The 27,565-nt window shown below is 43.1% G+C and overlaps 3 protein-coding genes across 4 annotated transcripts in view; 1 reads left to right on the top strand and 2 right to left on the bottom strand.

Moving 5' to 3' along the window:
- The window catches only part of CD86 (CD86 molecule), a 175,406-nt gene that overhangs the window by 11,208 nt on the left and 136,633 nt on the right, over positions 1–27,565 (bottom strand). The gene's annotated exons all lie outside the window — the stretch shown is intronic.
- On the bottom strand, positions 1,965–10,930 carry FAM162A (family with sequence similarity 162 member A). Its single transcript, XM_051622514.1, has 5 exons — positions 10,769–10,930; positions 9,526–9,651; positions 7,125–7,233; positions 3,963–4,071; positions 1,965–2,217 (listed from the first exon to the last, which is right to left on the bottom strand). The coding sequence occupies exons 1-5, from the start codon at positions 10,782–10,784 to the stop codon at positions 2,122–2,124; spliced, it is 456 nt and encodes a 151-aa protein (XP_051478474.1). The 5' UTR covers positions 10,785–10,930; the 3' UTR covers positions 1,965–2,121.
- Positions 11,031–20,815, top strand: MIX23 (mitochondrial matrix import factor 23). 2 transcript variants are annotated; one of them, XM_051622490.1, is made up of 5 exons: positions 11,031–11,173; positions 12,172–12,297; positions 13,067–13,213; positions 16,800–16,859; positions 20,223–20,512. In XM_051622490.1, exons 1-5 carry the CDS (start codon positions 11,123–11,125, stop codon positions 20,352–20,354), a joined length of 516 nt encoding a protein of 171 aa, XP_051478450.1. In that variant the 5' UTR covers positions 11,031–11,122; the 3' UTR covers positions 20,355–20,512. The 2 variants fall into 2 exon arrangements, with proteins under 2 accessions (XP_051478450.1, XP_051478459.1); XM_051622499.1 differs by lacking the exon at positions 20,223–20,512 and adding an exon at positions 20,522–20,815 and having other exon boundaries at positions 11,041–11,173.

Below are 27,565 nucleotides of genomic sequence, written 5' to 3'. Positions count from 1 at the left end.
ATGAAAAACTGCTGACCACTGCTGTTCTGGGTTGCTTTCTAAGTGGTATTTTACATATTTTTACATGAAATACTTGACCAGCTGGATGAGTTAAAATAGTTTTATTTCCTAAACTAGATGAGGTACCTGCCAGTTCCTTTCACAGAGCGCAGTTGGAGGTGCTTATTGAAAGGGGGAAAGGGTAAATCAAATCCCAAGTTTCTCTTCATGGTAACCTGAAATACTGTCAGAAGTGCATGTTCTTCTTTTTGCTCTCATTTAATACATATATGAACACAGACACACAATCTGGGAAGAATGTTTTTGTTGTTCCGATGTGTGCCAACTGGTGTGGCAAAGAACCCCAGAGCTGTGATGGAAGATCTCTTCACATGCTTGCAGTGGAATTCAGTGCTGAGTGGCCAAACCTCTGGGGGCCTGCTCTGCTTCCCTGATGGTGCATTTGTGCTAATTTCTTTACAGAGAATCTGGTGGCAGGTCATGGCATTGCCTGAAGGTTGTAATGTCTGCTGTGGAGTGACTGCACAGCTTGTTTGACTGGTTACATCTCATCAATATGAGTGGTACCCAGAAACACAATTCATAGAAGGATGGACTGCAACAGCTATATTCTAGCTTATTCTATAGTAAAGGACAAAGTACTAGAGAGGACTGCACTAGATACCTTGTTGCATCTCTTTTCCAGGTATAACAACATTTTACCCTGCATTTTTTAGGGCTCAATTTTTTTCAGCAATAGCACTAATTTTTAGTAGTACAAGAAAAATAATCAGGAAAAAAGTTGTTGTTTTTTTTTTTTAAATAATCTACCTCCTACTATCAAGAAGTTCACAAACTGAATCTGTCACATACCTGTGCTTCCTCTGTGGTGTATCCAGTTAGCTGTTAAGTACCACAGCTTCAAACACTCCTGACAGCCCAACGACATTTCCTTCCAAATGAACTGAAAGGAGGAGGAAAAATACTGGTCTCCAGTTGCTGCAGGCTGTTCAGCATGAACAGTCTGTGACTCTTCTGGGATAATACCACAAATAGGACTGTTGGGAGTTGCCCTTAGCAGGTATTACTGAGTCTGCTGCTTCTAAAATTGAGGCAAATGATCTTGATGTGGGCTAGTATCGTGAAAGCACAGATGCCAATTTAAAGGGGTGGGAAATGCAAATAAATCCAAATGAGGTTTGGAAAAAGGAGCTGAGGAGCAGAGCAGAAATGCCTGCCTGACTTTCTTATACTCACATGCCCTGGCATAGTAAATCTGACAGCACAGGTTGAAGATGTTGTTTGGTATTTCTCAAAATACTAATCTCTGTGCCAATGGCTTGGACATTGTCATCTCACTACTGGCTCTGGTGTAAAAACCATTAGGTTGTAATGTGCAATACAGTGGTTCTCTGAAATGCTATTTCACTATCTTCACCCCTTCTGTTTTATCGAAGGTAGTTCTTCAGAAAAAATAATCCTTCACTTTAACAAATGTAGCCAGAAAATACTGGACCTCCAGCAGGTAAGCAGACTTTCTAATAATGTACAGTTGTTCTGAGGATGGTAATGCAGGTCATACAGTTATTCCTGACTAAAGGACTCCCTAATAATTGTTCTCTCTTACACAAAGAGGAACCTACAGAATATTTTAGGCAGCCTATAACAATACTTCAACATTATTCCTGAAGGGACATGAAACAGTCAGTCTTAGCGGATGACTCTTCAGCAAAGGTATTTTGCTTGAGCAAATCAAAACCAAATGGGCTGTCCTTTTGTGTCACTGTTATCTTCTCATGCATGGTAAGAGTGAGCATAAGACTTTGTACAGAAGATTAGTATGAGTGTAGGTACAGCTCCTGCAGTCTTAAAAGATGCTTAGTCTTGCGCATAGCACATGTGGGAAACAACTATTCTGTCTATCCAGTTTGCTCCCTTGTTCTGTTTCACTAACTGTGAAGAAAACAGTTTGGAAGAAGGAAAGGTTGTTAGGAAAAGAAAATAGGCATTTCTGGTTTTAATGATGGCAGGATCATGTATTCATTCTTGAACACGAGGGTACAGAACTAACATACATGAAAAACGTGGCTGAAAAGGACATCAGCTTTTCTCCCCCACTCCTTGGTCTCTTTGTTTCCTCCTCTAAGGTTTAGCAGATGCACTCTGAGTAGCTTCCTCTCTCCATTGAGCTTTCTTTTCCAAGTTCATGCTTGTAAGGGTTTCGTGCCTTTTTACAGCCTACAACATAATGACAAAGCAAGAGCAGAAAGTGTCACCTGAAGGACCACAGAGATGAAACTTGAATCAATAGTTTACAAAATATCTGGCCTGCCCTTACCAAGACAAAGCTTTGATGCCAGCCAGGAAGAGAGAGGGCTAAAACATCCAGAGACTATTTTGGCTTAAACTCATGACTTCTCTGGGAATAAATTAAACCCTTTTGTTAAAGCACTAGATTGTATGATTCTGGTCAGTACTTAATACTAACCCCTGGTCTTCAGAAAACAGAGGTACTGGAAACAAATCAGAAATTAAACATAATAGATTGGAACTGCTGTGAAAAAACAAGGGTCCCAAAGCAGTAGTCCTCCTCTCTTGCCAGTGTCTGCATTCATACTACATTGTAAGAGGAAAACCTTACAGGAGTTGTCAGTGTTTGATCTTTTCTGCCAAAGCCAGGGAAAAAAACCTTTCCACTGTTTTGTTTCAGAGTGCTGCTTGCTTTTTTGGTAGGCAAATGCTGACAGAAATGTCACTTGACACTTGCATAGTTCGCAAGTGTTGGGGCTGAGACTGTTACTAGTCTCAAGGCTACTCTAGAGCACTTAGTGGTCTATAGGAAAAAGATCTGAACACGGTCATCAGAACTGCTTCAGAGAAAGGCCGCATACAAATAAGGTTCTGCCTGCATAGGTGCTTTAAGCTCAGGGTTTTCTGCTTCCAGTGATCATTAAAATAATTCAGTGCACTGTGCTTTTATTCCCACTGTGCTTTCCATACAAAGTACCATTACAATAAGCTGCACAGACTATATTCACATTCCTTGACTTTTAGATTAATGCTGCTGAGTGACTAGCTCAGCTTCATTACACAAAAAGCCCTCGTTTGTTTACAGAAATACCTCAAAGTTAATAGTTCACCAACTGTTAAAAAGTACATAAAATTAAAGCCTGACTAACCTTTGCTGCACGTGAAATCTTAAACTTTACACTTACTCTCTTCGTCTGATACAAATTAAATCATAGACGTAATTCTGCCACATGCTGAACTTTTTTCATATCTCGCCAAATCTATGCAATTGAAAGATGCTCAGCATTGACAGGACTTGGGAGCTTTTCTACGAAATAGTTTTTTTGATTCAACAAAACAAACAAACAAACCAGTAATTTGAGAAAAGTTGTTCTATCCACACTAAAGGAAGACTATTTTCTAATGTAGTTCAAGGGCACAGAATTATTACCAACTATACATTGCTGCTGGAAAAAACTTTTGGAAATTCTCAAGCCTGTTTGTGGAGAAACATGCTCATCTGGTACTTCCATTATATTGATTCTTTTTTATAGAGCCTAGAGGCATTTGTGGTAGGTCTGTCCATTCACTGGATGGACCCCATTGGCCCAAGGAGCATTCACCTGCTTATCAGGTCCTCACAACAGAAGGTTCCCTTTCCTTTTCAAATTCTTACAGCCCATCAACAAAATTAAGGAGTTAAACCAGCACAAGTTCAAATTAAGTATTGCACTGAGGAAAAAAAAATGCTATTTACTTGTAAAGGAAACATAGGCAATCTTACCAGTGACATCACCCTTTTCTGACTTCAGAATTCATCAACGAGGGTCACTTTTGGGGAACTAGGACTAATTTTTTGCTCAGTGATAAAAAATAAAACCCACAAAACAAAACAGTACTAACAATCCACAGGAGGAACTGAGGAGATGATGGAAAGATTGACTTGCACTCACCAGCCAAAAATCCATGCTTACCTGCTTCCCTTTAATCACCATGGTTATGCATCCCAGTATTGTCAAGGCAATCATTACATAGCTGAACTTCACCCGCAATGTAGTCTTTGCTGCTCTGATTGTTTCAATCCTCAAGAAATAATAATAAAAGAACTGAATAATTATCAGAGATCCAAATAAATCATTTGGCTAATTGTTTGATTTCTCCTGCCATGTTACCTGTGTAATTTTGTATGATGCTAACAATGCTTGGCTCTTTCCACAAAAAAGGTTTTACCAGAATGGGAAGGCTGATCCCCATCTAACTTGGAGATAAACTTGGTCACAAAGAGATTCCACTCAAGGTTGGAAATAAACCAAACATTTTTAACTTGGTCTGCTTAGTTGTTAAGTGACAATATTGCCTTTCCAGGTCACTTGACTGCAATGCAAAGGAGGAAGGCTGTGGTATTTAAAGTGTGTGTTCACTATGGAGAGGACAGGAAAAAGAGAGGGATGGATTTAATAATAACATGTTTTTCTTTATGTTAGCTCCCTCTGTGCTCACTACCACCTTCCGGTATGTGCAGTGCCAGGAAGCACCCCATCCATATTAGAACTGCAGTATATTTAACATTGTAAAACAGGCATTTTCACTTAGTAGCAGAAGTATAGTGAAAACAGTTTGTAAGCCAGAATAAAAGACAGTTTTTAACAGTTGGTGTTTCTTGGGCTGAGGAAAGCACTATCACAGCTTAGCAATGCTTCCTACCTGAACTTCAGAATAGTTGCACTCCTGCAAGAAGGCTTCCTCTACTGCAGGATTTGATAGCGCAATGGATTATGCACTGGCTGCTGAATTAATACACCTCAGAAATCCTGAATAGGACTTGGTTGAAGAGCAGCAGTTACCACTTCCTACCTGCTAGGGTGAATACTCTGTAAGTTATCAGCTTTCCTAAGGAACCAAGGAGGCATGGAGGATTGTAAGCTTTCCAACATCAACTTTGGACAGAGGACTAATTGAAATATTTTTTTTATTTAGTTATTTCTCAGGGTACCTGAGGGGGTAGCTACACCCCTCCTTTGGGAAACCTGTTGCCTAGTCTACTGTTATCTTTTACAAAACAGAAATCTTCCACAAGAAGAGTATCCGCCTTCAAGCTGTACATTTGATGAGTTAATACAAAAAAAATAACCTATTTTAAGTTGGGTTAAACTCTGAAGATCATTCTACTCAAGTAACATCTCAGTTACAGCAAATTTAGTTTGTATTAGAGGTGCCAATGAAGCATAATGCTTTTAGATGTGCTTTTCACAATAACCAAAGACTTATACCCCACAGATTTAACTCCCCTAGCAGAATTTAGAGCAGTTGATTCCCTTCTCAAGGAGTTCTACTAGTCTTAACTGGTGAAGTCTGGCATAATATAAAATTACAGATGGCTAGAAATGCATCAATGTCATGCGATAAAAGAATAAATGCATCAAACTAGGCAATTATACTCCAAAACTAACAAGGCTAGTAGATTTAATGGAACTGGGAAATTATCACTGCATGTTTTAGCCCTTGGAGAAGAAAAGATAACTATGGATACATGATAGTTTAACATGGTAAATCACATAGGACCTGGGAACTTACCATTGTTTCTGAAGAGGAGGGCAAGAGTGATTTGATCACTGTTTCAGGGTACTGATTTAAGTATGAGATTTCTGATCATAGGGAACACGTCCATCTACCATGAAACTAATAGTTAGATTTAGCTTCTGGGTTATTTGTTCTAATGAGCTGCAATGAACAACTTGGACACAGGCTGCAATTAAGCTAATATGCACAGAATTAAGATTTTAAAGCTTTGTTAACTTCTGAAGTAGCTTGGATGTGTTACCATATACAAGAGGAAAAAGGTATCTGAACACAATTTGCATTTTACATCAATTCAGTGGCTACAATTAACATTTGTGTAATAAAGAAGTTACTTCTGATCACCGTATCTTGTGAGATTACTGAGTTCTATCACAAGCCCTTACAACCTACTCTCCTTTCAGCTCAGAAGAGGAAAACAAGCTTTTGTGCTTTGATAGTACTCAATCATCTTCTCAGCTTTGGTTGAACTATTTGCTTAAATAAAAACAAGAATTCCCTATGCACTTGCTAAAACGGTCAGCTTTTCTCAGTTCTCTCAATAAATCTTGGATATTCAATCACTCTGCTACCTCTGTTTTCTTAAAAACACTTGTAACTTGGTATGCAAAAATATATGCACTGACATAATTCAATACATTTTAGTAACTTTCACCTTTATGTATTTCAAATCTAATTTTAAGAAAAGTTGCTCAACATGAAATGGAAGAATTACTTTTTAACAGCATCTATCCATTGTCATACATTTAGAAAAAACTTAAGATACATGGGTGGATTTTCAAGTCCCGTACTGTGCATCCAAACGAAGTATATTTAGAGGTCAGCTACATATTTTGCTTACCTGAGCAGTACAAGATTTATTGTATCTCTTTAATTTAAAAATATATATATATAAAAGCATTACATGCATGTTTTAAAAGATAACTATATTACCACCAGGAATTGTCTGTGGTTGATAAGTTTGATCTTCATTTTAGATGGACAAAGTAGAACATCCAGTTTCATTTTCTCCTTTTCACCCAGGGCAAAGCACTGACATTTGGACTTGCATCACCAACAGGGAAATTTGGGGTATATATATTAGTTGTTAGGGAGCCTTCCCACTGTTAGATTAAATTCCAAGAGTAAATAAAATCGGCTCAGGCCCTCCAGACGTTCATTGATAAATATTTTAAATTAATTTCAGTTACTTTATAGCTATATCATTAAAGTTTCCCACTATAGAAGAAAAATGCTACGAAAACATCACACTAATATTTGGCAAAAGCTTTTTCATTGGGAGAGGAGAGCAAAAGCTAACTTATTTGTGATGTTTTTTCTAATAAAACAACTGAAAGATGCTGGTTGTTCTTTCAGAAGAAAAAAAAATCTCAGCAATTATTATCTCAGCGATACAGAATTGCTCAGGTCATCTCATCTACAAGATAATACATCAAACACAGCTGTGTCAGATTTTTCAGCTGTACAAGCCCATTCCAGTTAAGTTATTCTGGAGTTGCATTCAAGTAACTTATTCCTACAGACAATGTCTCTTTCACAGCTTCAACACTGACACTTACGAGACAGTCTCTGGTATATCCTCTGGCTTTTTGTAGTGGCCTGCCCACAATAAAAATCTTCTCTCCCAGTCTGTTGGCTTGTATCCAGGCACCCTCAAAGTAGACCGACCTACAAAAACCAAAGACACACACAAAACAAACAAAACCCAAACAAACCATCAAAAACATCAGTCAGAGAAGATTAATTGCCAACAGCTACAATGAAGCCAGTTAGGGTGAGCAATGCAGAATTTTGAGTAGGATTGCTAGAGTTGGTCAGGGAACAAAAGTGTATCATAGTCAGATTAACCTCTAAATATGGATTTAAACTGGGGCCATGTGTAAGGAAAGCCAAATATTGCTCAAGATATTTATAACTGCAGCTCTAAATTTGCAGAACCTGCTCCAGCATCTAAGCCTCCTAAGGTGCTGTGATGTTATACATTTAAATCAGTTTAAAAAACTAGATAAATAAAATGGCACACATTGTATCACAGAATGTTAATTTTTCCAGGGAGTGTAAGATTTTATCTTAACTGGAGATATATTTTTAAAAAAAAAAAATGATCTTAGGCAAAGATTAGACCTCCAATTTTCAGCTCAGTCTTTCAAATTCATATAAAAAAAAAGGTACTCAGAATGTAACATAGGAAGGTTTCCATAAAGAACATAACATTAAAATCCAGCAAACAAAATGCATAGGTAGACAGATTTCCTGCTCCTCATTGCTTTAAAAACAAACAAACAACCAACCCAAAAAAACCAACCAAACCAAAGCTCCAACCCAACAATGGCTGGTATCCTGTATAGCTGTGTGCTGCCTTGTGGATTCATGGATTATCTAGGAAATAGGGCGGATAGAGAGTTTGCTGACAACACTGTCATTCAGAAACATGAATCCTAAGTCAATGAGATGGCCAGTGAAACCCCACTTACATAAACAGGAAGCAATTCCAGTTCACGCGCAGAAGACAGACTCTAACCATTATTGCTGAGGAGTAAGTCCTCAGGGTTTCATAGAGTTTTTGGCAAAATGTTCAGTAATAGTCAGAAAGGGAAACAGCATTATTAGCAATGATTAGGAACACAGACCAACAAAGCATTGTTATGCCATTATATAAAACCATTGACTCCAGCATTTTGAAAAGCATGTGAAATGCTGATTCCTTATCTCAGGAACAGTCAAAAAATAACTAGTACAGAGAAAACTGCTAAGGATGAGCACAGGTATGGAATGGTCATCATGTAAGAAACTGTAACAGGCTGAGACCTCTGGCCTCAAAAAGCAGTAACTGAAGGTCCTTTCAGCACAACAGAATTGTGACAATGGGCGTGTGGCTTATAAGGAACAGGTCCCCCTTTGCAAGAGATACTAAATAAAAGAACATTTGATTGGAAATAACACATACCAGTTTCAAAACCAAATACAAGACTGTACTTGTTTTCTCACAGCATAGTTCAGCTGAGGAATTCCTTTCCAGAGGATATGAATGCTAAAAAACCCAGCCAGCTTCAAGGGACTGGGCAAATTCATGAAAGAAAAACCCAGTAAGGACAGGACCACTACAAAGAAAGATGCCACATCTGGGACAGCAGTCCAGGTTTGCCCTTTTTCTGTACTCTTCCTTAAATCCCTGCTATTGGTCACCATTCCTGTTGGTCCTTGCAAAAACAAAGAACCTTCCTTTACAGCCCACTGCCGGAGACACACTTGTTAAGGAGACCTTTGGTCTTACCCAGTACAGATGCATTATGTTTTTAACACAGAGTTATGCACAATGCTTCCCATCTATGCCCTCCTTGTATCTAGCATCAGTAGGGCATGAAGGGGACCTGTTACACAGGAATTCTCATGAGACCATCATAACTGTCCTAAATATAGCGAAAAAAAATGTTTCATGGCCTGAGCTTTGCCTAACCAACTCAATGCTTAAACATGAACCAAGTTAATGAGTCCAACTGACTCTCTCCTGCAGGGCACATTCAATTTTCTGAACAGTTGGAGCTGGCAGTACTATGAAAAACTGCTGAAGTATTTTATCTTCTGTTCCTAAACATTGATAGTTTAGAGTGGGGTTAAACAGTTGGTTCTAGCCCACAGCTGAAGAGTCTCAGTGTAGCCCTCCACATCAGGTAAGATACCAGTGACCTACAGAGCTAAAAAAAAAGTGAAGACTACAAAGTGAAAGCTGTGTTATTGTCACAAGAGGAAATACTGACCCCTGGCTTTGTTAAAAACCAAGATTTTATAGCTAAATGTAACGCTCTTTTTTTTTTTCAGTCTAAAGATCAGAATTCCCTCTCACAAAATCAGGGATATTAGCAACCACGTCAGTCAAAATTCTGTCTGGATAATTGCAACCTGGATATCTAAGTATTTCATAGCATGAAACATAGCATGATAGTTACCAGAAAACCTTACTTTTTGCCTCAAGTTTACTTTCTTCATGGGGCTTAACGCAAAGCCTTCTGCTTATCTTCAGATCCACTCCTTTAGTCACCCTCAGAACTGAGGGAATATTTCTTCTCAACAGGCTAACAACCCTGTCTGGAAGAGAAAGCAGAGGAAGCAAATGGGCCCCATTTAATTCAGAACTGTAGAAAGCGAGAATACTAGCTTCTAAATGTAAGTGTTTGTGCTGGTTTGTTGTTTGTTTTTAACACATGAGAAAAAAAAGAATGAAAAACAACAGGTACAAATTAATACTAGGCAAGAAACACCAGATTTAGTTGTAACAGAGCCTATCAAAGAAATGAAAGCTTGTCTATAAGCTATGGCTTGAGCTTGCCCATGAACCTTATTTAGAAACGTGGCAATGCAAGACTACCACCCACAAGCAGTTTGTAAAACACAGAGCTCAATTTAAAATAACTTATCTATTCCTATGCTTTAGATATCCTTTGGACAGGACCAAAGTCTTGCAAGGACTGCACGCCAGCACTACACCAATCCCGTCACAGCCCAAAAGCAAGTCACAGACATGAAAAAAAGGGCCAAAAAAAGCAGAATCTTGCCACACTGAGGTATCAGATTTGTAGCGTATTAGAAAAGGACGGGACTCCTTGCATATGAAAACGTACTCTGAAGAAAGTTTCAAATTCATTCATTAATATAGTGAAAAAAATAATAATTAAAAAAATTTAAAACAACTTAGAAAGGCAAAAGCACTTAAAAAATGTAAACTGACTTTTTTTTTTTTTTTTTTTTTTTTTACGCTGGCTGAGAATGCCTCTCCTGTGAGAAGCAGCTGCCCTCTCCCTCCCTCGGCGTAACCCCCTCCAGCTCTGAACCGAACACCTTCACACTTATGGACGACCCCCCCCCCCAGCGAAACCAAACCCCTTTTCGAGGCCTAAAAAAAACAAGGCGCAAATCCGTTCCTTTCCTCTTGTTTTCAAAGCCAGGGCGGAGTCGCCAGGCTCCGGGCGTTAGCGCCGCTCAGCAGGGCCCGGACCGGGAGCGGGACCGGGAGCGGGACTCGGCTCCGCTTCCCACCGCCCGGGGCCTGGCGCCGCGGGGCCCGGCCGGGCCGCCCGGCGGAGGAGCAGGGAGCCCGGCGGAGGAGCAGGGAGCCCGGCGGAGGAGCAGGGAGCCCGGCGGAGGAGCAGGGAGCCCGGCAGAGGTCAGCCAGCTCCCCCCCCGCAGCCCCGGGACCGTCACTCACCGGCGCGACCCGCCATGGCGCTGCCGCGGCCCTGCCCGGCGCCCCGCAATGTCACCGCCGCGCCCCGGCCCCGCCCCGGCCCCGCGATTGGAGAGGCGCGGCGGAACCCGAGGCCCCTGCGGCGGCTGCCGGAGCACCCTCCCGCGGCGGGCAGCGGCGGCAGCCGATGCCGGGGGAGACGCGGGGGGTTCCGCCGCGCCCGGGGCCGCTCCCCCCGCCCCCCCCGCCCCCCCGCTCCCCCGCTTCCCCGCTTCCCCGCTTCCCCTCCCCGGCCCGGCCGGCCCCGCCTCCCGCCCCGCGCGTCACCCGCCTCCCCGCCGGATTGGCCGCGGCCCGCGGCCTTGCCTTGCCAGCATGGCGGCGCCCGGCGCGGCGGCGGGCTGCGAGGACTTCGCCGAGTTCCAGGTGACCCGCCCGGGACGGGGACGGGGCAGCCCGCGGGGCTGCGGGGCGCCGAGGGGCTGCGGGGCGCGCTCCCGCCTCCTCCCCGCCCCGCCGCTCGGCGCGCTCCCGCCGTCTCCTGGCAACGCCGCGCGGCCCCGAGGGACCGCGTGCCCGCCCGGGGGGAGCGGCGGGGTCACCCCTCCTGGCGGCGGCCGGGGAGGCGGGAACGAGGGTGCGGGGCCTGGCGCTCCCCGCAGCGCCGGCGGCGGGAGCCGGGCGGGGGAACCCGCGTCCCGGGGTTCCCCGAGAGCGGGACCCCGCGTCCCGGGGGGCTCCACGGGCGGAGGAGCCGCCGCGGGGGCCTGCACCGTGCGGGGTGGGGCGTGGGGCACCGGGCGGCGGAGGCGGCGGCTCCCGGGCCTCCCTCGCCTCTGCCCCGCAAGGGAGAAAGGTGGCTCCTTGCTGTGCGAACTTCGGCGTTCTGCTGCGGGTTGTGTCCGGTTTCCCGCCTGGAAGCGATGAGGGGCGGGGATGAGGCCTTGGGCAGCGGCTCTACGGCCTGTCCCGAGGTTCCTGAGGGAGCCAGGGCCGGGGCTGCGGGGGGGCTGGTCCCTGGGGGGGCTGGTCCCTGGGGGGGCTGGTCCCTCGGGGGGGGCTGGTCCCTCGGGGGGGGGCTGGTCCTTGGGGGGGCTGGTCCCTCGGGGAGGCTGGTCCCTCGGGGGGGGCTGGTCCCTCGGGGGGCTGGTCCTTGGGGGGGCTGGTCCCTCGGGGCTGCCCGAGTCTCTCCCCGGCTCTCGTCTTCGCTGCGGGGGAAACTAGCTGGCCTGCAGCATCCGCTCCAGCCTGCAGGGATTCCTTTTGGTGGGATTTTTTACCCTGTTTCTAAGCAATCTAATTAATTTCTTGTTAAAAAGACTTAGACAAGTTGTTGTGGTGGTTTTGTTTTTGGTTTTGTTTTTTTTGAAGTAAGCTTTTCTGAGAGACGTAAGGAAAGATGTTTGCTTTATTTTTCCATACAGGAGCTGCTCAGGGTGATGAGGACGATCGATGATAGGATCGTCCATGAATTAAACACTACGATTCCAACAGCTTCCTTTGTGGGGAAAATCGATGCCAGCCAGACGTGTAAAGAGCTCTACCAGTCTGTGAGTTTGCACTCCTTCGGCTTTCAGCTCGCTTCCAGGTGGTTTAGAACGTGCAGTGGCCACTAAAGCCTCCTTAGTTTCTAAAGGAACCGCTGCCTTGATACATCACGCTTTATCCATCTGTAGCTGGCATGCTCAACTTCTCGATGCAGCTAAACCACTCTGTTTCAGTTTAAAACCACACAAGGTACTTATTTCACAGTATCGTAGAACCACAGAAAAGTTTGGGTTGGAAGGGACCTTAAAGCTCATCCAGTTCCAACCCCCCTGCATGGGCAGGGACACCTCCCACTAGACCAGGCTGCTCCAAGCCCCGTCCAACCTGGCCTTGAACACCTCCAGGGAGGGGGCAGCCACAACCTCCCTGGGCAGCTTGTTCAGTGTCTCACCCCCCTCATAATGAAGAATGTTTTCCTATTATTGAATACGAATCTTTCCCTCTTCCCAGTTTGAAACCATTACCCGCCATTCCAGGTGCACTTCACGCTTCAGTGGATGGTGTTAGCCGAGCCCACTTCGTTCTTTTACAAGCTAGCATGCTTTTGCACTACTTTGCAAGACTCCTGCCTGTGGGAATCTGACTTTTGATCAAGTTGGTAGCTGCTCCTCAAAGCGGTGTCACTTCCAACACATCAGCTACCAACTCAAAGGAATTTCTATAGACATAGCAATACCTTGACTTGAGGAAGTCTCTTTTGACTTGTAACTCAGAGGTTTATATTCTCTGCCTAACGAGTTGTTGTGACTTTCTCTCTCTCCCCCTGCTTAGCTGATGGATGCTCACACCAGCAGAGAGAGAATCATCAAAAGCTGCATTGCTCAGACTTCCAGTGTAGTGAAAACTCTCAGAGAAGAGAGGGAAAAAGCCCAGGAAGATGTAGCATTATTAAAGCAACTCAGGAAAGAGCAGACAAAGGTGAGTGGTGGAACATTTGAGAGATTACTTTAGAGAAGAAGAGGGTGTCTTTCACAAACAGAAAGATCAATGTGATGGAAAGAACCTGAAATGGATCCTGACTTAGGTGGTCTTCTCTGAGGTTCTTGTTGGCTGTGTTTGTGAGAACCATTTCCCCTAGCCCTCAAGACAATGCTGCTTTTACCGTGCAAGTGGAACAATTTCTGACACCCTATTACACAAATGCCATAGAAAAACCTGTACTTCCCCATGGTGAGCTCTTAACCTTCACTGCCTAACACCATGTAGCATACAACTTACCTGGGGCTTGCCTAGTTCTTTCAAAATGCTAGAAGGTTAATTTTGCCTTTCTGAAATCTTGTAAAATTAGCATATCTGCAGATGGCAAGTGGGTGCCAAGATTCAAACATACAAGATAATGTCTACCACACAGTTATGCAGCCTTAAAGCTTTCCCTTTTTGTCATCACCCTGAAAAGCATCATTCTTTCTTGGTGTGTTCATTGGAGTTCCTCCCCTCTGTGAGGAGCTGCCAGACAACCTTGAATTCCACTTAGCCAAATTTTTGTTGTTTAGTATTTCTTGGATTGATTTTTTGAGTACCTTCTGATGGCATCAGGGAGACCTGTGGGTTTGCATAAGGAATTTCAGTATGCATTTCAGTGTTCATCCTTCTGGCCTCTGGATGGAAAGTGTCCTTCACCAAAGGTGAGCAAAGGTTATCTAGGTAGAGTATTAGAAGTGGGGAAGGGAACTCTGCTGAAGTTCTCACCAGTAGTCAAGGGCCCCCTTGGTAGGAGAAAGGATACATATAGCATATGTAGCTTTAGGAGTGGAGATTAACAGGGATGTGTACTGTTCCATTGATTTATCTTTCAGACCTGCTCCAAATGGCTCTTGCTCACTTTACATTTTTGCCCACACCATGTGCTTGCAGCACGTACCGGATGAGACTGCTTATTACTTTTTTGCATGCACTGACTAGTTGTGTCTGTGGCGTTCCACAGTGTAGTTGAGCTTTCTTCTCCTGAGGGCTGTCCTAACTAGGATGTCTAAACTGGTGCCTTTGAGCCTTTTCGTAACAGCCAGACACCTCACCATTGTATACATATATATGTGTATGTTTGTATATATATATATATATACACACACACACATATGCATATACGCATGTGTATATATATATATACATCCTATATCCTTGGTGCAGCTTTCCCTGCTGCAAAACAGTTAAGACTTGAAGAGATGGGGCTTGAAATTTTGCTTTTTGATGCTGAACTACCTCAAAATCCACTTACCCCTGTACTTTACCTGTTGTAGCCCCTATTTCAAAGAGCAGTTGGATGCTGATGCAGTTGTAGTAAAAGATCTTCCTTGGGATTATTTGAAATGGAGCATCTGTTATTTTTCCCAGGCATTCAGTGAGTGAACGGTTTGTTCATGTGCTCTTCAGAGAAGTGCACTGTTGTGAGCTCAGATTTAAAGAGCAGGGTGGCAGGTGAGTGGTTTTATTCTTAAAGTGTCATGGAACTGCTAGCAAGCATATATATTACTTTGGAAAATTAGAATGGTAGCTAAGTATTTTGTACAGATTTTGTCTGCAGAGCCAGTTCTTTTAAATTGTTTAGTTACTAAGCTCAGAACCTATCATTGAAGCCACAAGGAGCATCACAATGATAATGTTCAATAATTGGGGGTGATTTCAAATGTTAAAAAGCAATCCATGATTTGAAAACATCCCAGAAATCTTTTAATGAGATGACCTTGAATTTGCATTCGAACTTTAGGAGGTATAGTCCTCTCATTTTTGTGTTGTGGGGTTTTTTTTTTCAGTTCTCCACGCAAGTTGTGTTTTTCCTACAACTCAGATAAACTGTCTTGACAGAACACATCCTACATTTAAGATTGTGCATTTCAGATGTATATTCACTTGGCTGCAACACATCTGGTTTTACTTGTTATTTGTGTTTCTCTCGTCCTGTGATCAGTATCATTTGGAGGGTTTTATCCAAAATTATTACTCCTGGATCATTGAGTAAGAAAACTTGGAGTAGTGTCAGCCTAGCAGCCAATTATTTTAGTTCACTTACATGAAGACATCTTTTGATTATTGTATTAATTTGTTATCCTCTTAGTTTACTTGAAAGAAGTGTTATAAAATATCCAAACAGATAAATTCTAGAAATTCCAAATGTAGCATAATGATTATTAGCTTTATCAAGTGAGTTAGTAAGGCTTGTAAAAATGTTTGGAGTACGTTTTAAAAAGAATAAGCTCCCCTGTGTAGCCATGTTGATTGACTCTATTGCTGTTCAGGTTTGCAACTCTTAAGGAAAAAGCTAAAGTAAGTAGTTTTGCTTAGGCTTGGTGTCAGAGGCAATTAATGTGGCAATTAATTGCAATCCAGGTGATTGTAAACCTATTCACATCCTCCAGCAGGAAAAATCTTATTCTGAACTGTTATTTTATAGAGACTAATCCTGGTCAACCTTGTGGTTACTGGATTGTTGTTTCAAACAGTTTAAAGCTCTTTTGAGTAGGTAAAAGCCCATCCGACAACTGTAATAGCTGCGTGTGTCTGGACATCTTACTTGGAAGGCTTTTGATGGGATTGCTGTCTTGGCTTGCACCTGTTCACCAGCTCCCTAATCGGAACCAAGTATTTGAAACTGATAAACTCTGATCCTTACACTGTTGTGTTAAAGACTCCAACTAAAATACATCCTGGTAAAATGCCAGATGGTTCTTGTGTCTCCTGCTGTTGCTTAAGGGCCTTGTGGCAGGATCAAAATACTGCATGTCACCTGAACACAGCTGTCACACCTGCCCCTTGGCGTCTCTAATAGATGAGAAACAAAAAGATTCTTACACTTCTCATGGATTGAGTGAGTTCTTAAGAACTGTGGATTTGGGGTAGTTTTTGCTGGAGCTTTTTCATCTGTGTAAACCTGATTTGTCCTTCTGTGATCATGTAAGACATGAACTGGTTCAGACAACACGTACATCTGGTCTTGTTGACTCTTTTTTGGTCAGTGCACATAGTGGGCAACAAAGAAGCAGAGAGGATCTCTCCGTGATCTTAGTTCTATATCCAGAATCTGAGATCTGTGCTCAGTTCTAGCTTTTCTGCCAGCTCTCTATATGACTTCAATGATGTTTATGTGAAAGAATAACAACTCAAGGCTGCAGAGCTCAACCCAGCACTGGCATTTCCCTTGCCAAGTGCTTGAATTATGCGTGGTTAATTTTGTCTGTGAAGCCACTAGCATGAATCAGTTAATTGCTAGCAAATCTTGATTGGCAATATTTAGGCACTAGTAATCAATCAGGAGATACTTCTGCCAGGCTGTCACAGTGAATGTGCTTTTCCTGTTCCCCTGCAGACTTCAGTCTGCCCCACATATTGGCTGAATGGAAGGGCCAGACTTTTGGGATGGTTACACATTGTGCCCTCAAGTTTGCACTATCGAAGGGGATGTGCATCTGGTGCTGGGTTTGTGGTCTAGAAAGCTGTAATGGTCGTAAATACTGAAGGCTGCAGGAAGGCCTGTTTGACAATAACTTCTTTTATCTGTTACTTTCTGCAGTTGAAATTGATGCAGTCGGAGCTGAATGTTGAAGAAGTGGTAAACGACAGAAGCTGGAAGGTACTCAGTTATTTAAAGTAGTCATGATGTTCTGTCCCAACAGACAGTCCTGCACTGGAGGTGTGGGTCTTATGAGCCTTACGAGACAGGCTAATTAGAAATATGTGAGGGTAGTGCTGGGGAGATGATTCAGGTCAGTCATTTTCCCAGTCCTGGATGCAGAGATCAAAGCTTTTAAGTTGCACTACAAAGGCAAGAAAAGCATCTGATTTAATGCGGAGGAATGACTGTGGAGTACCTCCTGTGTAGATCCCTTTCTCTGCCTTACTCAGTGGCTAAGGACTTAGTAGAATTTTCTGTGGTGGCTTGTTTGAAAAGCTTTGCTGGGCCTCTTAACAAGGTGAGGGATCTTTTTAAATGTGGCTGGTTTTGGTACTGGTAATGCTTCTGAGTGAGCAAGGGCCAGAGGAGGCTGTAGAAAGCATTTCCCTGCTGGAGCTTCTACAGGCCAGAACCGGTGCTCCCTGGTGCAAAGGGCAGGCTTGCCCTTGCTCCCCTGTGTCAACAGAGGGGGCAGTTCACCCTCTGGATTGATGGCCCCAGACACTGTCTTCTTCTAAAGACAGTTTAACACTGAGCTTAGATTCTGAGGTGGCTGTATTCTGTCACTGCAGCGTTTCACGTCTAGTATCCTTTTCTCATTTGTGGCAACTTTTCAGAGCTTTCAGTACTGTATAGAGAACATCTTTCCATCTCTAAATGGAAAAGGGTTTTTGCAAACAGCTCATACTAGCTACAGCTCCCTTTTTAATCTCTACTTCAGGATTTTAGTTCTCTAGATTGCATCAGAGTGAATGTAATACAGCTTGTGTATCCTTGGAGGTCTAGTCACCACAATACAGCTCAATGCAGGCTGATTAGATGAGCATCTAAAAATTTTTCCATTTTGCTGTCAGTACTACCTCTGTACTGTCTGAAAAAGCTATTCATGCCCTTTAACTTGATTTATTTAAAGCCAGCTCAGATATAACTAAGCAGCACCATAGCCTTAACAACATGCTGCAGCCACCACTGGCAAACATTTTATGGCAACTCTGCTGTCAGTTTTATTTAAAAGGGGCGGAGGGAAGACCTACCCAACACTATCTCCTTTCCGAAGCCTTGAATTGGCACCAAAGTTGTCACTGATGCCAGTGGTTTCCAGTAGGTGTGTTAAGCTTTTGGAGGTGACAGAAACTTCTAGTTTCTCCTGAAGATGGAGAACATTTCTAAATAATGAGGTTTGCATGGTGCAGGATTATCTTAATCCTTATGGTTTGCAGGCAAGGACCTGCACTCTTTTTCACTGTTGCAGACTTTTAGTTGGAAGGTACACTTAGGTATTTACATTAACCCTAACCAACTGAAAACTGATTGGAAAAATCTTGTTAGGAAACAAAGTTATTTTCAAACTCTTACTCTGGGTAGCTGTAGCAATAGTAGCATACAGAAAGATGCTGCTTTATAGAAATGCGTTCTGTGAAATTTTGTATGGGTCATACCAAACAAAGAATTGACTTCCAAAAGAAGACACTTGAATTAGTAGTCTCTGTACAGCACCTTCACACTGGAGTTTATGGTTGGAGTGTATTGTAGTAATCCAAGTCAGCGAAATCAAACTTGTGCATAGTAACATGAATGTAAAGGTTTCTCAGGCACTGTTTTTCCTGTCTGAAGAATGAAAATAGCACTTCACAGTGGGGCTGAATGGCTGAGTAATACCCTAAGATCTATGGCCCAATGATCCTAAAAGCAGGAGGCAGAGCTAGTAAGATGGCAGTATTGGTCTTCCTTCCATAGGCTGCACAAGTAACGTTAAATATGCTTTAGAAGTTTGCATGATAGCAAGCTGATGTGTTGTTTGATGCAAGACACACTTACAGTGTTATTTCCAGTACCCCTTAAGACTTATATGCCCTTAAAATATCTTTGACAGACAATGGACATAAATAGTGCAATATGCTTAGTATTAAAATGGGAACCATTTATGGCACTTAATTTCCTTCAGTTTCCTTCTATTGCTTAGTTGGTTTCAGACCTTTGCATGTTCTTAACTCTTCCAGAGATGTTCACTGCATGTGGTAACATAATGGGACAGTCAGCTGTCGGGGTGTGGGTCTGAAAGAAACTATATCACAACTTTTTGATTTCTGCAATATGAAGCAGTTTCTAACATGTGTCTGTTTCTTAATTCTGAAGATGATTTGTAGATGACTCAACACTTCTTAAGAATCAACGCTAAAACTAATGCATGCTGCAAACATCACTTTTGCTGAAGTTGCCATAGGTTCTAAAATCTGAATAAGCAAATCAGGTGTAGAAGTAGAATATTATAGAAGATGATCCAAGGGCTGGAGCTCCTCTCCTACGAAGACAGGCTGGGAGAGGTGGGGTTGTTCAGCCTGGAGAAGAGAAGGCTCCAGGGAGACCTCACGGTGGCCTTCCAGTACCTGAAGGGGCTACAGGAAAGCTGGGGAGGGTCTGTTTACAAGGGCTTGTAGAGATAGGTCAAGGGATAATGGATTGCAACTGGAGGAGGTGGGAGGTGTCCCTGCCAATGCAGGGGGTTTGAACTAGATCTTGAACTAAGGTTTGAACTAAGGTCCCTTCCAACCCAAACCATTCTATGATTCCAAGAAGATAAGGTTTAAAATAATGCATTTATATAAAGAGGTGCATAACTTCCCCAGAATTAAAAGATCAATGGAAGCCAATGGGAGAGTTGACAAAATATGATATCCTGACGATCACAAGCATTTGGATCTGAAAAGTTCCTGGACAGCTTGGCAAAACGTGCACTTGCTGGAGTGCTGGTGTTGAAGCTCATCCCCGCCAGTGCCTCCGCTTAGTGCTAGGTGGTGCTCGTGTCGCTCCTCAGGACGCTGGACGAAGTGCGGAGCCGAAACAAGAAATAACTCAATCCCGTGTAAAGAGCACCTGTAACTTGGGCGTGTGAGCTTCTGTGTCATGTTTCTGATTCAGACTGCCTTGCTTGGAATAGTCACAGTTATTTGCCCTCCCTAGTGTAAGCAGTCTGCTTGATAAGGCCTGCAGTTCAAGCTAAATGAACATGATCTTCAGTCTCTGGTTCTGCATGCTAAATTTTATCCAGCGAAAGTGCCAGAGGTGAGAGAGGCCAGAGCAGCATGCCCTTTGCCTAGGAATGTTGGCAGCATTAGCACCTGTGGTCAGATAACTAAAAGTGTGAACATGGCTTCCAAGAGCCCTTGTACCTCGTCTTAGCTATCATGAAAATGTAAAATACTTTTGCTCAGGAAAGAACAGTGTCCAAATTTGAATGCCAGAGTGAATTTAACAGAACACAGCCGGACAGGAGCCTTCCATTGATAATTTCCCTCCTTTTTTATAAAAAAAAAAAAAAAGGCATCAGCATCTTTGATGATAACAGACTACCAGGATTATGAGCCTGCCTTATCTGAGGGAGAACACTTAGTGCTGTGCAGCCCACCAGCATCAGGCTGCAAACTTTGGATTCAGAGCCAGGAGAGAAGGTGAATGGAGGCAGATGCATTGGTAAGTACCATTGATTGGTACAGCAGGGCTGGGCAGCTTCAGATGGGTGCTATGTGAAGAGATAGTTGCCTGAACTCTAGCTCTGAAGTTCTGCTCATCTCCTGGATGAGACCTAATTTGCTTTTGCTCTTCCTGTTTTGGTGTCTCAGGTATTTAATGAGCGTTGCCGAATTCACTACAAGCCTCCGAAGAGTCAATGATGTGGGGTATTTTCCATCGAGGTGGTCCATAACCTTGAGAGCCAAACTGGAAAGAGACCTTGGGTGAGCTGTATTTGGACCTTCCAGAACCAGTGAAACCCAGTCTTGTTTTGTTATGGACCTACTTAGCTGAAATCTCAAGGTTGATATAATTCTCCTGTAATTAAGAGAAAACAACTCATCTTTTGTACAAAATATGTGAACAAATGAGTTTTATAGTATTAAAATAATTTTCAAATGGAATGTGAAACTGGCATCTTTTTTGAGCTTCTGCAGCTTCAGCTGCTCTAGAGAGGAAGATGCAGTAAAAACCAGGTTTGAACAGGGAGAGCAGGGCTCTCCCTCAGCTGATTCTTGCTAAACCATCAGTGATATCATGTGTTTGCGCAACTAATCTACTAAAATCTGAAAGGAAATAAAAATTGCAGCATGGTCAGCAAGTGTAGGTTCAGCCTCCCTGAAAGAAGCTGCCAGCGTTGTTCTGAACTACTCAGCACTAGCAGCGTTGGTTTAGAGTGGATGTGGGTGCATGTTTGCCCTTGTTCCCACAGTGCTGCCAGGCACCATCTCTTGCATACTGTCCTTTGCTCTGTGTTCCGAGTTCTGGATTATTTTCTTCACAGAGGGAATGTCATGTCAATTAAAAGCACTTTGGGTTGGAGATGAAGGTGTGTCTCATTTGTGAATGAGACAGTTAGCTACCCACTGACCCTGTTTTGTCCCTCCTTCTGAACTTGTAAAATTACTCTATGGGTGAATTGCATTTGAACCAAGGAAATAGCTGTGCATACCTGATCCTGTTTAGTCTGGCCATAGTATTTTATTTAGAAAACTTTAATGCAACACCCCTGCAGTAACACAGTATTTAAAAGAGGCTGAGTATGAGGAAAACAGAGTTGCTGTAATTATGCCTTCAATTTTGCTAACTAATGGGCTGACAAGTCAAATGACAAGGTCTGCTTGATTGCCAGCTGATTTTATTACTTAGTGATAAGTCTTTAAAAACCACTGAACTGGAACAGAGCCTTAAAAATACATGTTCCATCTTGCAAACACTTTGGAATTCAGTAACAGCACTGAAGTGACTGTGTACTCTCACATCCCTAAAAGCCATGCAAATACAGGAGGTGAGAAATAAATGGAGGAATGTACTTGTGTTACTGCATGCAGGCAAAAATCTGTGCAGCATCATCTGTTTTATAGTTGTTTGTACAGTAGAGTTTCAAACTACTTGGTGGCCTTTGTTTTTAGGCAGCAGAGTAATTTAGTATCATTTTCCTTGGAGAATGAGGCAGAAATATATTTTAAGTCTTTGAAGATGCAAATCCGAGTGTTCAAACTTCATTTTTTTAATCCTTTTTTTCCCAAGGTACTGCAACTGCTCTGAGCAGAACTTTACTCCAGTTGGAACACTCGTCTTACTCTTGAAGTATTCTCATTGTTTTTCTGCAATTCTGAAAGCAGATAACTTGTTTTTCATTTGTTAAATTCTTAGTTGTTTATCTTCTAAGTGGAAATACAACACTGCTCAGAACAGTGGGCTGAAATGCCAGTAACCTCATTTCCACGGGAGATGGTCCAGTAATGAGATGAGAACTGTTAGTTTTGGTTTTGAAGTATTGACCTCTAAGATAGGTGTCTCAAGTATTTGTTCTCTCCATGGCTTGGATCTACAAATGTGGGGACAAAGTCTCCTTTTGAGCCAGTTGTGTGGTAGAAACTTCTGCCAGCATTTATAGAGTTGGTATCAATATTCTTTGAATTTAAGCTTGTCTTGTATTTCTCTAGAAACTAGAGATTGTAATGAGAATTAATCACTGTCCTCCTCTATCCATCCAGATGTTTGCTCAGCTGTTGTGGGAAAACTCCTTCGCTTAAACAAATGCTGTGAAAAATGACCTGTAAAATGGATGTGATACATACACAAATATTTCTTTTTTCAATAGCCCAGCTTAGCATTTCTTATGATAAAACAATGTAAAAGAACCCAAACACAGCACTACTTGTTTGAATATAAAGCCAAACAAGTAGATCCACACAAACCTGTATATGAAAAACTTCTGACATGATAAGAAGACTTCTAAGTCCCAAACCTCCCTTCTTCAGGTGTTTGCAGCTTGTACACAGAAGGTTGCACCAAGAATTTGAATTATTCTGTTTAGTTTGCTCTGAGCACCAAGAGTGTATGTCTTACAGTACATGGCAAATCACATGGATCAGAGGCTGTTTGAATCTTGCTGTTGAACTTAGTGGCACTTATTAAGGTGAGCAACTGGAATTGCATTCCATGTGTTTGGGCACAGAGAAGGAGAAAATGGCTTTGCTATTTTTCTGAGTACTTAAGATCTGCCCGTGAAGTGGGATGTTTTGTGATGCTATGCAAATGGCATTGGTGCGAGCAGTGGGCCAAGCTAAAGAAAGGCAGGTAAAATCTGTCTAACTGACGCTGTCCATCCTAGAATCATGTTTAGTCTGCGATTAAATCTTGCTTCAACTTTACCATCAAGGTAATCACAAAATTACTGGGCTGCTTGATGTCATATATGAATCATATAATGGATCCCACAAACACCAGGATTTCATCCTTTTCCTGGTTTTAACTTTTCTTTCTGCGAGTAGAGACACTGGAACAAAAAGCACAACTGATGCTCCTGCCCACAGTCTAGATCTGCAGGTGGCTCGCCCCTCTGCTGGGACTTGCCCATTCCTTGGAAATGGTGACTATAAGTGGGCACATGCCAGTTCCTTGGAAAACCCTTTCAAGCGCGGGCTTGTTTCCTTCCGTGAAATATGAGAGAGGTCTGGTTTTTCTGGAACTCAGTGCTGTTGACTTCTGCAACCTGTAGGCACTCAAGACTGATGAGTAATCTCTTTACAGAAGAGATAATCTCTTTACAGAATGTTTTTAAGTATAGAATTTGTCTTGAATCAGACTGAGAGAAAGGGGCTTTTTCCTGGTACCATAGGCTCAGCATAGGTGGAGATAAGATGACTTTGTGCTGCTGAAGTTCAGGTTTCTGTTAATCCCGGTTGATGTGCACTGTCAGAAATCTTTCAAAATCAGAGTGGGTAGCAGGACAGGAAACCTGTGTTGCAGACCAGCACGCTGAAAGTCAAGGCTGTTGTTACTGTGCTGATGACAAACAGATATTCAGTTGGTGGAGAGCTGCCTTCCTGTAGCAGCTCTGGAAATGGCGCAAACCATGTGTCATTTCATCCAGTCACAATTACGTGTTTTTTCACTGTGCAACCATAAGACTGACCTATGACCTTAGCTTTCACCATCATTTCTACAGAGGTGGCTTAATTTCTTTAACTCATAAATATATAACCCTGGGGTTTGGGTTTTTTTGGGGTGGTTTTTTGTTGTTTGCTGGTGTTTTTATTGACTGTAGCTTCTGCTTCTTAAAATTGCCTATAGCAGACCAGAGAGTAGTGGTCTGCCAGCTGTAAAGATTTGTTTCTTCATTACTGGAATAGTACGTAGTGCAAACTGTTACCCAGCTTTGGAACTATAAAGAACACCAGTGCTGCTCTCCCAGCACAGATTCTCCAAGTTAACAGCAATGCAGTTTGTGATGAGTGATTGTCATCTGTGCCAATGGTGAGTACAGGCTGGAATGGTATGAAATGTCAAACACACCTAGATATTGGAGTTGCTCACCAGGTTGTTGATATTGTGCAAGGGATGCAGTGGGGGGTGGTTGTTCTTTCCAAAGCAATGTTTCAAATGCTGTGTCTTTAGAATCATAGAATCACTAAGGTTGGAAAAGCTGTCTAAGATCATCAAGTCCAACGGTCAACCCAACACCACCATGCCAACTAAACCATGTCCTGAAATACTATGTCCACATGTTTTTTTTAACACCTCCAGGAGTGGTGACTGGTGACTCCACCACTTCCTTGGGCAGCCTGATCCCTGCCTGACCGCTCTTCCAGTAATGAAATGTTTTGTTGTGACCCAAGTGCAGGACCCAGCATTTGGCCTTATTGAACCTCATGCAGTTGGGCTCAGCCCATCAATCCAGCCTGTCCAGGCCCCTCTGTAGATCCTTCCTACCTTCAGGCAGATCAATCCCACACAATTTAGTATCATCCACAGAATTACTGAAGTTTTACTCAATCCCCTCATCCAGATAACTCAGAGTTTAACAGAGAGAGGTGTAGGTGAGGGTTGCCTAGGATAGACCATTGCCACTCATCATCTTTGATAGCAGCTCTCTGAAAAGTCAGCATTTCAAAGTGGCTTCATTAATTATGTGTGCAGGATGAATGCTGAATCCCAGTCTTAGAAATATTTGGGGATGGCTATTAACACTCCCACAGAAGGAAAACAATCAGATCGGCCTGTGTAACCTTTGGCATCAACTTCCTGACAATTAGTGTTGATTTCCCTTCCCTTCTGCACTACTCTCTGCATTCTGGGGAAAAAAAAAATCTGCTTTGAAGTAAAAAACAAGAAAATCCAGAAATAAAGAGTCCAATCCAACATTAACATGTTTAATTTTACACCTGGAGTTTCCCAAGATTACAAATTAACTGTCCTAGTTTTGGTGCTTAGTGTATTTCTTACTAATTAGAATAAAGAGTTCTCCAGAGGGGAGATGTCTTCTCGACATCCCTTCCCACGGGAGTTAGTTAGATCTGCATCCTGCTGAGTGGAGAGGTTTATAAAGTAACTCCGATTTAGCACTGGTGCTGCACAGTTGTTGGATGCATTCTGTGGCTTCTGGCCTCAGTAAGGTGAGCTAGCACTTCCAGGAACTTAGCTCATCCATCCTGCTGTGTAAATAAGACGTGTGGTAGCAACAGGGTGGGAGATGATCAGCACTTGCGTCAGCAGGATCAGCAAAAGAAGGAGTTTAAACTCATCGGCTTCAATTGTCATAAACTCCAGGAACTGGGCTGTGAAGAACTGCTCATTTGGAGTGATGAATTTGGAGAAAATGGCAGACTTCCACCTTTAACACTTCCCATTCCCTTTATTATATTGGTTGAGGAAGATGTTATCTCAAAGCAACTGTTGTCCCAGAAATGCCTTTTATCCACTCCCATAACACTGCTTGCCCAAGTTTGGGGAATTCTGCAACATCCATTTTGGTAACCTGCTCTTACCTTGGTCTATGATCAGTTTAGGGCCCTTCAGCCTCAATTTCTCAATCTCGGGTCCTTTGTACCAAGAAAGGGCTTTGAAGTTAGTTATGAAGTCATTAATGACAGACTTGTGCACCAATAATAAACTCTGAGGAAGATCAGTAGGCTGGTTAGGACATGGGTGTGTGCTCTGCAGTCACCATCGCTGTGGTCATGAACAACTTGTTTCTGGCCAATTCCCTAATGCTGATGCCAGCAGAAATGCCCATTCCCTGTGTGCAGCACATACTCTTATTTCACTCCCTCCCATGTACCCCTCCGTAGGGATTAAAAAGTATATGGTCTGTTGCTACTTCTCTTGAACAACATTCCTCCTGTTTGCTGGAGAGGGGCTTGCCAGGAATTCTGAAAGGCAGTAGTTTTCCTGTGATCATGAAGTGTTAGCTCTTCCTTATCAAGTTGGGCTGCTAACAGTTGCTTGCCTTTCCTCAGTAGGTTGCACTTATTTTGAGCTTTGTACATTGGTTGTGCCATGTGACTGTGACTGCAGAATGAATACTTCTGACCATATTTTCTGCAGTGGGTGGTATCTTGAAATTAGAGCAGCTATTGTGCACAGACAGCTACTGTAGGGAGAGGAATCGTACTTTGTCTTCCAGGAGTTAATCACTGAAGTTGCAATGAAAATGTCTGTGGTACTGCATATTCAGTTGCTGTTATGATTACCTGAATGCAACTATAGGTTTGGTATGAAAGAAGTAGAAATAACTTTGCAGTATTTACCTGAACATAGGATTTATTTTTTCCCCTTCTGGTTCTGGTGTTTGCCATAGCACCTTTCTGGTCAGGCAGAGGGAAGAAAGCTACTGAAAGTAAATAGCAAGCTATTATTTTCACAGAATCTTAGGGGTTGGAAGGGACCTTGAAAGACCATCCAGTCCAACCCCCCTGCCAGAGCAGGATCACCTAGAGCACATCACACAGAAATGCACCCAGGTGGGTTTTGAATGTCTCCAGAGAAGGAGACTCCACAACCTCTCTGGGCAGCCTGTTCCAGGGCTCTGTCACTCTCACAGTAAATAAGGTTTTTTCTGATGTTTACGTGGAACCTCCTGTGTTCCCATTTGCACCCATTGCCCCTTGTCCTATCACTAGACATCACTGAAAAAAGCCTGGCTCCATCCTCCTGACACTCACCCTTAACATATTTGTAAACATTGATGAGGTTGCCCCTCAGTCTCCTCCAAGCTAAAGAGACCCAGCTCCCTCAGCCTTTCCTCATAAGGGAGATGTTCCACTCCCTGAATCATCTTTGTGGCTCTGCCCTGGACTCTTTCAAGCACTTTCCTGTCCTTCTGGAACTGAGGGGCCCAGAACTGGACACAATATTCCAGATGTGGCCTCACCAAGGCAGAATAGAGGGGGAGAGAACCTCCCTTGACCTACTAACCACACACTTTCTAATCCATCCCAGGATGCCACTAGCCTTCTTAGCCACAAGGGCACATTGCTGGCTCATGGTCATCCTCCTGTCCACCAGGACCCCCAGGTCCCTTTCCCTTATTCTGCTCTCCAGCAGGTCAGCCCCCAACCTATACTGGTACCTGGGATTGTTCTTCCCCAAATGCAGAACTACACTTGCCCTTGTTGAATTTCATTAAGTTTCTCCCCGCCCAACTCTCCAGCCTGTCCAGGTCTCTCTGACTGGCAGCACAGCCTTCTGGTGTGTCAGCCACACCTCCCAGTTTAGTGTCATCAGCAAACTTGCTGAGGGCACACTCTGTTCCCTCATCCAGGTAGTTGATGAAAATATTGAACAGTACTGGTCCCAGTACTGACCCCTGAGGGACTCCAATAGTCACAGACCTCCAACTAGATTTTGTCCCATTGACTACAACT

Source organism: Apus apus, chromosome 1 (genome assembly GCF_020740795.1).
Source record: "Apus apus isolate bApuApu2 chromosome 1, bApuApu2.pri.cur, whole genome shotgun sequence".
Lineage (NCBI taxonomy): Eukaryota > Metazoa > Chordata > Aves > Apodiformes > Apodidae > Apus > Apus apus.
This window is presented reverse-complemented; position numbering and strand designations above follow the sequence as displayed.